The 10,081-nt window shown below is 36.1% G+C and overlaps 1 protein-coding gene and 1 long non-coding RNA gene across 2 annotated transcripts; one reads left to right on the forward strand and one right to left on the reverse strand.

Moving 5' to 3' along the window:
• Positions 1 to 865: 865 nt before the first annotated feature.
• LOC138185721 (uncharacterized) lies at positions 866 to 1,944 on the forward strand. Its single transcript, XM_069124881.1, has 6 exons — positions 866 to 871; positions 961 to 1,042; positions 1,127 to 1,185; positions 1,264 to 1,347; positions 1,567 to 1,653; positions 1,870 to 1,944. Exons 1-6 carry the CDS (start codon positions 866 to 868, stop codon positions 1,942 to 1,944), a joined length of 393 nt encoding a protein of 130 aa, XP_068980982.1.
• A 424-nt stretch (positions 1,945 to 2,368) lies between these two features.
• LOC138185555 (uncharacterized) lies at positions 2,369 to 3,828 on the reverse strand. The gene is made up of 2 exons (XR_011174652.1): positions 2,838 to 3,828; positions 2,369 to 2,559 (listed from the first exon to the last, which is right to left on the reverse strand). It is a non-coding gene; the product is annotated as an uncharacterized LOC138185555 (long non-coding RNA).
• Between the last annotated feature and the right edge of the window lie 6,253 nt (positions 3,829 to 10,081).

Consider the following 10,081-nt stretch of genomic DNA (forward strand, 5'->3'; position numbering starts at 1 on the left):
CTTTCTAATTCATGACTCCCCTAACGCTAATTTGGATATTAATCTTTTTAGGTAGAAACAACAAAATCGCAGCAACAGAGCAGTGCGGCAGAAACTACGGATGAATCGTCACAAAGTCGTTCACAAGATGAGAGTGTGGCAGATTTAGATACAAAGAAATCTTCGCATGCCTGTAAATGCAAAAAAGATTGTACTACACGGCGATGTGGCTGCGTAGCAGCTGGCATTCCATGTGGACAACGGTGCGAATGCAGACATTATGGATGTGATAATCAGGTACACGAATCTCCTTCTTCGTCTCCTCTTTCTAATTCATGACTCCCCTAACGCTAATTTGGATATTAATCTTTTTAGGTGGAAACAACAAAATCGCAGCAACAGAGCAGTGCGGCAGAAACTACGGATGAATCGTCACAAAGCCGTTCACAAGATGAGAGTGTGGCAGATTTAGATACAAAGAAATCTTCGCATGCTTGTAAATGCAAAAAAGATTGTACTACACGGCGATGTGGCTGCGTAGCAGCTGGCATTCCATGTGGACAACGGTGCGAATGCAGACATTATGGATGTGATAATCAGGTACACGAATCTCCTTCTTCGTCTCCTCTTTCTAATTCATGACTCCCCTAACACTAATTTGGATATTAATCTTTTTAGGTAGAAACAACAAAATCGCAGCAACAGAGCAGTGCGGCAGAAACTACGGATGAATCGTCACAAAGTCGTTCACAAGATGAGAGTGTGGCAGATTTAGATACAAAGAAATCTTCGCATGCTTGTAAATGCAAAAAAGATTGTACTACACAGCGATGTGGCTGCGTAGCAGCTGGCATTCCATGTGGACAACGGTGCGAATGCAGACATTATGGATGTCATGATCAGGTACACGAATCTCCTTCTTCGTCTCCTCTTTGTAATTCATGACACCCCTAACGCTAATTTGGGTATTAATCTTTTTAGGTAGAGACAACAGAATCGCAGCAACAAAGCAGTGCGGCAGAAACTACGGATGAATCGTCACAAAGCCGTTCACAAGATGAGAGTGTGGCAGATTTAGATACAAAGAAATCTTCGCATGCTTGTAAATGCAAAAAAGATTGTACTACACGGCGATGTGGCTGCGTAGCAGCTGGCATTCCATGTGGACAACGGTGCGAATGCAGGCATTATGGATGTCATGATCAGGTACACGAATCTCCTTCTTCGTCTCCTCTTTGTAATTCATGACACCCCTAACGCTAATTTGGATATTAATCTTTTTAGGTAGAGACAACAGAATCGCAGCAACAAAGCAGTGCGGCAGAAACTACGGATGAATCGTCACAAAGCCGTTCACAAGATGAGAGTGTGGCAGATTTAGATACAAAGAAATCTTCGCATGCTTGTAAATGCAAAAAAGATTGTACTACACGGCGATGTGGCTGCGTAGCAGCTGGCATTCCATGTGGACAACTGTGCGAATGCAGACATTATGGATGTCATGATCAGGTACACGAATCTCCTTCTTCGTCTCCTCTTTGTAATTCATGACACCCCTAACGCTAATTTGGATATTAATCTTTTTAGGTAGAGACAACAGAATCGCAGCAACAAAGCAGTGCGGCAGAAACTACGGATGAATCGTCACAAAGCCGTTCACAAGATGAGAGTGTGGCAGGTTTAGATACAAAGAAATCTTCGCATGCTTGTAACTGCAAAAAAGATTGTACTACACGGCGATGTGGCTGCGTAGCAGCAGGCATTCCATGTGGACAACACTGCGAATGCAGACATTACGGATGTGATAATCAGGTACACGAATCTCCTTCTTCGTCTCCTCTTTCTAATTCATGACTCCCCTAACGCTAATTTGAATATTAATCTTTTTAGGTAGAAACAGCAAATTCGCAGCAACAAAGCAGTGCAGCAAAAATTGCAGATGAATCGTCAGAAAGCCTTTCATAGAATGTGAGTATTGCAGATTTAGATACAAAGAAATTTTCATTGTATCAGTCTTAAGATATGAAAAATATTATTACCCATGGCAAATGTGACATGAAGTTGTGGTAACTGATATTGAGATGAAATTGGCGGCAGATAATAAATATTGGCTTCCCTGTCCCTCCTCCTTACGAAATAACGTTTCAAGTTTTGTAATTCTTGGACTCATTAGAATGTTATGCTCATTTGAAGTGGAAAGATCCTAATCCTGGACATTCGGATATTATCCCACTCTTTTGTATATTTCACTTCATAAAGAACTATGTAAATAATGCTATCATAATGAATAGCAATAAGAAGTTCTACTAAAAAACAATACCTACACAATAATAATTCTGTCGCTGTTGTTTTCGTATGCTTTGTGTTACAAGAGTGGCAATGGAAAGTTAACTTATATAAGTTAATAATTATATTTATTTATACATTATATTTATAATTACTTGTTATTAATATTATAAAGATGTTAAATCCACTTGGATGTCTCAAAGAATTCTATTCCTTCTGCTTTCAATCGATTGAGTATTGGTCGATAAATATCTGGGGTAAACGGAAAGACTACTCCTCGTTGTTGAATTTCACCTATTAACGAAAAAGAAAAATAATGTACTTTGAAATTATTATTAAATTATATGGTAAAATTTGTTTAGAAGGATGACATGCAATGAAAGTATCAGAAATATACATATGCGTGGATATATAAAATTGCAATAATATGTATTACGTTCTGTGTAAACATAATTTTGAACGCCTTTATGTTAAAAGGGATAACAAATGTCAATCGTAATTTTTATTATTCGATATGTAATACTGAACGAAGAAACATTTTTTAGAATAAACGGGAAAAAGAAGAACTATACCGTCAAGGATCATTTTAACTGCTATTGCCGTCGGATATCCAACACTGCGCGCCATAGCAGAGTATCCTTGTGGTTCGCCATACAACACCAAATTAATTCCTCTGTTTTCTCTTCTGTTGTCTGGCCAGAGTATTCCAACGTCGTGTCTTAGAATTACTAGATCTCGTTCATTTTGATCATAGCACAACTTTTTTGACAAATAATGTGTCAAAGTATCGAGAGGCGTATTCAACTTCAATACTAAATCTTCTTCAAGAAGTCCCAAGTCTTCAATTGCTTTTACGCTCTCTTCCGAGTTTAACATTTCTGCCAACTTCCTTTTCAAATTTTCATAGAAGATATTATCATTCGCCAAACCAAGCAAATTGCAAATTAATACTCTCTGGAACAATAAAAAGTTAAACTTAGGTAATCTATGTAAGATCGATGGAAAATTAAGATAGATACAAAAGAAACAACACTACCACGGAACAATATGAGTAATTTAAAAAGTTTTATCTGCCAAATATCATAACTTTACTATATCGCATCGAGATTTTAAAAAAGGTTGTAACGCGTATAATACATACGTGTATATTACTGGTATGTTCCAAATTATTCTTGCAGAAAAAGCAGACGTACTTAACCATTTCTCTTTATGTTCTGTTTACCTTAACCATAATCATATGCCCACATTCTGAATTAAATTCGGATGTGTAGTTTAGTAATTGAAATATTGAAAATGTTAAATACAAAATTTGATACATTTCGTTTAAAGCAGGAAAGATCATGTGGAATCATTTTATGATTCTACTTCATCATTCCGTTGATATACATAGGATATTCGAAAAGGGAGCTATTAAGGTATGAAAAATTCATTACATTATGCATTACTCTACTAAAATAATCAGAGATAAAATGATAGAGTGTTTCCTACTCTGTGCAAGATTCTCAGCAAGAGATGTCAGAAAATTTAAGGAATACTTCTTCGAGCTAAGACAAAATGAAGATATTGATTAGAATATATATAATGTAATACGTTATAACGTTATACCATATAATGTTATACTATGTAACGTAATACGTTATAACGTTATACCATATAACGTTATACTATATAACGTAATAAGTTATAACGTTATACCATATAACACTATACTATGTAACGTAATAAGTGATAACGTTTCACCATATAACGTTAATCTACATAACGTAATACATTATAACGTTATACCATATAACGTAATACGTCATATCAGTTCTGTAAATATGAAACCGGAATTGGGCTATTAACGTTACACCATATCACGTATTACGTTATAACGTTATACCATATATCGTATTACGTTACAACGTTATACCATATAACGTTATACTATATAACGTAATACGTTAGAACGTTATACCATACAACGTTATACTATATAACGTAATACGTTATAACGTTATACCATATAACGTAATACGTTATAACGTTACACCATACAACGTTATATTATATGACGTAATACGTTATAACGTTTTACCATATTACGTTATACTATATAACGTAATACGATATAACGTTATACCATATAACGTAATACGTTATAACGTTATACCATATAACGTATTACGTTATAACGTTATACCGTATAACGTAATACGCTATAACGTTGTACCATATAACGCTATGCTATATAACGTAATACGTTATGACGTTTTACCATATAACGTTATATTATATACCGTAATCCGTTATGACGTTATACCATATAATGTATTACGTTATACCGTTTTACCACATAATGATATACTATATAACGTACTACGTTATAACGTTATACCATATAACGTTATACTATATAACGTAATACGTTATAACGTTATACCATACAACGTTATACTATATGTCGTAGTACGTTATAACGTTTTACCATATTACGTTATACTATATAACGTTATAGCATATAACGTAATACGTTATGACGTTGTACCATATGACATTATACTATGTAACGTATTACGTTATATCGTTATACCATTTAACGTAATACGTTATGACGTTGTACCATATGACATTATACTATATAACGTAATACGATATAACGTTATACCATATGACGTAATACGTTATAACGTTATACCATACAACGTTATATTATATGACGTAATACGTTATAACGTTTTACCATATAACGTTATACTATATAACGTAATACGATATAACGTTATACCATATAACGTAATACGTTATAACGTTATACCATATAACGTAATACGTTATAACGTTATACCATATAACGTATTACGTTATAATTACAACATTACAACGAACATAAAACAATATTATTCACACCTCATTAAATAAAATCTAACACAAGTAAATAATTATTTTGGTAAAACGCTGCATAACACGTTATCTTCACTAAAGATACACACGAACAGCCATTTGAAAATTCCCCCCGAACACAAAGCATCGTTCGCGCATGTGCTATGAGGCGCACTTTATTATAAACACAAAACAATATTATTTCCCTTCAATTCGGCATCCAGTAAATAAAATCACAATGATTAACGAACAATTAGTTATTTCGACGACACGTTACTGTTGACATTATATTAACACCATATTCCTACTGAAGATATAGGTAAGCGGCCATTTTGGATAATCAACACGTGCATGCGTTACAAAATAAATTGTATTTTCAACGAAGAAATAAATAATTAATAAGATGGTAATAAAACAAAGGGAACATTATAACAAGAAATGAATAATAGCTAATGCAATATAATACAGCATTATAACAGGAATATTAGGAATTTATGGAAATCAGCCATAAGGAACAACGCTACGACTATTAAACTACTAACTATTTCAATAAACTAAGGAAAAATAATAAATAATAATTAATACAATGCAATACATTTATCGAACTAAAGAAACTAATAAATAATAATTATTATTATCGTATATTATTCTAACTTTCATTATTATGGAACTAGAGAAAACTAATAAACAATAATTAGTTATTATAACTTTATAATAAATATATAATATGGATACGGTATTTACTATTAACTGAGTATACGCACAAAATAAATATTTATGCTATCCGCTTGTAAAACGACCAACATTTATAGCAATGCATATAATTTTCATTTATATTTACCGATACATACACATGCATGTTTGTAAGGCAGTTAACATTTATAACACCCACTCTCATCGATAATGCATAAGGCTTATAAAATAAAGTCCGTTTATATTTATCGACACATGCACATATATATATATTCGTAAAATGAGCAACATTTATAACATCTATTTCTATCAATATATATACATATATACGTCGGAGATGAGAGGAAAGCCGAAGCCGTTCCTTGGAAATTTTGGGAACATCCTCTAGTACTCTAGCCTGGATTTTATCATAGCTGTAATTGTTCGAGATTTGTAATAGCGAGATTGGGTTCGAGGTGACAATTGGTCGCCGAACGTAGCCACGGTCACGGGATGTACGTTTTGCCTAACGGAGGTCTGGAGTGGTTGTATGGGTTTTCCGAGAAATGTGGTTGTGGCGGCATGCGGCCTCGGGAGCGGGTCTAGCCACGTGTGATACAATGGGTCATACATTGTATTACTAATCAAACTCCAGGCAGAAACTGCCTAACAACGGCGTTTGGAACTTTCTCGCTGCTTCTGTCACGTAAAACGGATATTTGGGTTGCGAGAGAAAAGAAACCTGAGTCGTAGCCCAACTATTAATTCTCTTTTATCGAACTTTATTATGACTTTGGCACTTACAATAACGTTGAACAGAGAAAGGGATGTTGTACAAGAACAGCAACTAGAACGAGAACTGCCCGGGCTGGGTGAAGTCTCGGCTTATATACACCCTGGCTTGGGGATGTTGGGGGGTTTGGTGTGGATTCTAAGGAGTCCGAAAGTCGGGGTTGGGGCCTTGTCTCTGATGGGGACTAAGATGCGTCGCGGCGTTGGCGTCCGACAGTCGGGAGTCGATGTCTTGTACCTGAGAGGTAATTGGTGTCACACTTCCAACGAGTCTGCCTAGCAACGGCGTTTGAAACCTTCTCGATGCTTCCAAACGGGCATAGAAAAACAAATGCAATCGTACAGCGAGAAAAATCTCGACGAGGCTGGCATTCTTGCGACTGCTTTGGAGAGTGACACGTCGAGTTTCCAACCATCGTATTTCTGTGCTTAAGATCAGTCTACGCTTAGTAAAGAGTTATCCCGTTGGCCGTGGATTCGTTTGAACTCAAAAATATTGTTAATAGCGTTCATTAAACTTATTGTTCGTAAATCATACTATTCATTGAACTTACTATTCGTTAAACTTATTATTCATTAGACTTATTATTTGTTAGACTTATTATTCGTTCAACTTATTATCCACTAACTTATTATTTGTTAAGCTTATTATTCACTAGACTTATTATTTGTTAATCTTTGTAGTAGACTTGTGTATACGTGTAAATATAATCTCGGTTGTGTAAAACAACGGTTAATTCACGTGAAGAGTTGTTACGCGCCCAAAATTCCAACCATAACCCGACATATATAATTATAAAACAAATCTCATTTATAATACCTACCGATACATACACATATACGTATATATTTGTAAACCAAGCAGCATTTGTAATACTTATTTCCACTGATAACATATACACATAAAATTTTATGAAACAAACGGCACTATACCACGATGTACTGACACGAAGATGCACCACCGAAAAGAAATTAATAGAAAACGCTTTAAGTTTAGCAACCCTACTGCCCGACGAATTCACATATATACAATAACCAAAACCCCAGGACACATGGCTTTGATCGCAGGAGAAGTAGTCCATATAGTCAAATGCATTCCAGTACAAATAAAAGTACGACATACAACGGAATGTTATTGTTGGAATACAACGATATCAATCGCATGCAGATAAGGTGGTTGATCGTATGGATTCTTCCTTTCGTTGTCCAACGCTATCCCCACTAGTGCGCGTTCGTGAGATGTACCATGGCGGCTAGCACGTGCATGCTCTTTCGAGAATTTGGCGGAAGAAGCTTAAGGATACGGATGGAACATTCTCGATGGGCACGTCGAGAAGCTACTAGAAGGTTCTGTAGCACATGTGACGCCACACAGACACTCACACAGGTCACACTCATTGCTGCATACAGAGTGGAGTTCTAAACCTTTTTAAGGGCCATGGGTCACTAAGCAAGTCAGTCTGTGAACAACTAGCCAACTGTCAACATTCATAACGCTTACTTGTATTTTACTTGTAACTTTGTTTAATAAAAATCATAAAGTATTGTTTCAATACACACATTGTGTCTTCCACACAGTTTATTAATCTTAATTTCAAGATTAAATTCTAACAGGTTATGGGCCCAGACCCAATGTGCTAGTGTTGAAATAAGTTCCTGATTAAAGTAAATATTAAACAATTAACATACAGTCTTAAAGTAAAGTATAAGTGTAAAGTATAAGCGTATAAGTGCGGGCTATAGCAAATTAACAATGACGGGTAGTGCACGTTTCGAAATACAAAGACTTAACGGCAGCAATTACGAGACGTGGAGAGATAAACTCGAATTGTTATTAATTAAAGATAAAGTTTGGACAGTGATCAGAGATCCAACTCCAGCGCCCGAAAAGATGGATCAAAATTGGCTAGATAAGGACGATCAGGCTCGCGCGACAATAGGGTTACTTGTCGAGGATAGTCAGCTTATTCACATTCGGGGAGCAAAATCGGCGAAACAAGCATGGGAGGCCCTAAAGAACTATCATCAGAAAGCATCATTATCAAATAAAGTATTTCTGCTCAAGGATATATGTCGAATGAACTTAGCTGAAGGCGGAAATTTGGAAGAACACTTAACGGAAATGTTGAACATGTTCGATCGGCTAACAACATTAGGAAAACCTTTGGATGAGGACATATCGGTAGCAATGATTCTACGTAGTCTACCAGAGTCATACAATCCTCTAATTAGCAGTCTGGAAAGTAGACCGGAATCAGATCTCACCATGGAATTCGTCAAAGGAAAGCTCATCGACGAATATAAACGGCGCAGAGGTTCAGGATGGACAACAGACCGGAACGAAACGGTAATGAAAGTAAGTGATGGTAGTAACAGTAAGACGAAATGTTTCTTTTGCAAGAAACCCGGGCACATGAAGAAGGATTGTCGTAAATACGCCGCATGGAAAGCAAAGAAAAATAAAGCGAATAAGGTGATGGAATATACATCTGATGAAGACCAGCAAGCTTTCGTGAGTACAGAACATAAGGCATCTGAGAAAATTTCCCAGGAACTTTGCCTCGGAATGAGTAATAAAGATAGAAAGCGTACAGATGTATGGATTATTGACTCAGGGGCTACGAGCCACATGACGGCAGATAGAAATTTTTTCAGCAGTTTCAATCCAGATGAAAAGGGTCTTGTACTTCTAGCAGACGAAGATAAGGCAGTTCAAATAAAAGGCAAAGGATCAGGTATCATAAGGCACCCAAGTAACGGTAAGGTAATAGACATGCATGTTGACAATGTGTTGTACATACCTGGACTAAGCTCGAACTTACTCTCGGTGAAAAAACTAACGAGTGACGGCTATAAAGTAAGTTTCGAGAATGACGGTTGTCGTATTGTAAAAGATGGAGTAGTAGAAGTATTCGCCAAAGCCTCAAGCAACTTATACCTACTGCCGACCATCGAAAGCGCATGTGCAATTAAAGAAAAAGAACACAATGCAAACTGTCAACATACCTGGCATAAGCGTTTTGGGCATAGAAGCATAGATGCGATAAAGCAATTAGAAAACGGCCTTGCAACCGGGATAAAGATAAAGGACTGGGGAATAAGAGAAATTTGCGAGTGCTGTATAAAAGGAAAAATGACGAAAAAACCTTTCCCTAAAGAATCAACGACAAGGACGAGTAGTATACTGGATCTCATACATACAGATGTTTGTGGCCCAATGCAGACTGCAACTCCAGGTAAGAAAAGATATGCTTTAACTGTAATCGATGATTTCAGTAGATTCACAAAAATATATCTGATGGAAACAAAACACGAAACCACGAGATATATTAAAGAATTTGTGCAATCGATGAAAAATCAATTAAATAAGACACCTAAAGCAATAAGATCGGATCGAGGAAGGGAATACGTCAACAACGACCTGAGGAATTATTTGCAAAGTGAAGGTATAAGGATTCAATATACAGCAGGATACTCACCGCAGCAAAAT

The sequence above is a fragment of the Bombus flavifrons genome, chromosome 12 (genome assembly GCF_040668555.2).
Source record: "Bombus flavifrons isolate JBK064 chromosome 12, iyBomFlav1_principal, whole genome shotgun sequence".
NCBI lineage: Eukaryota > Metazoa > Arthropoda > Insecta > Hymenoptera > Apidae > Bombus > Bombus flavifrons.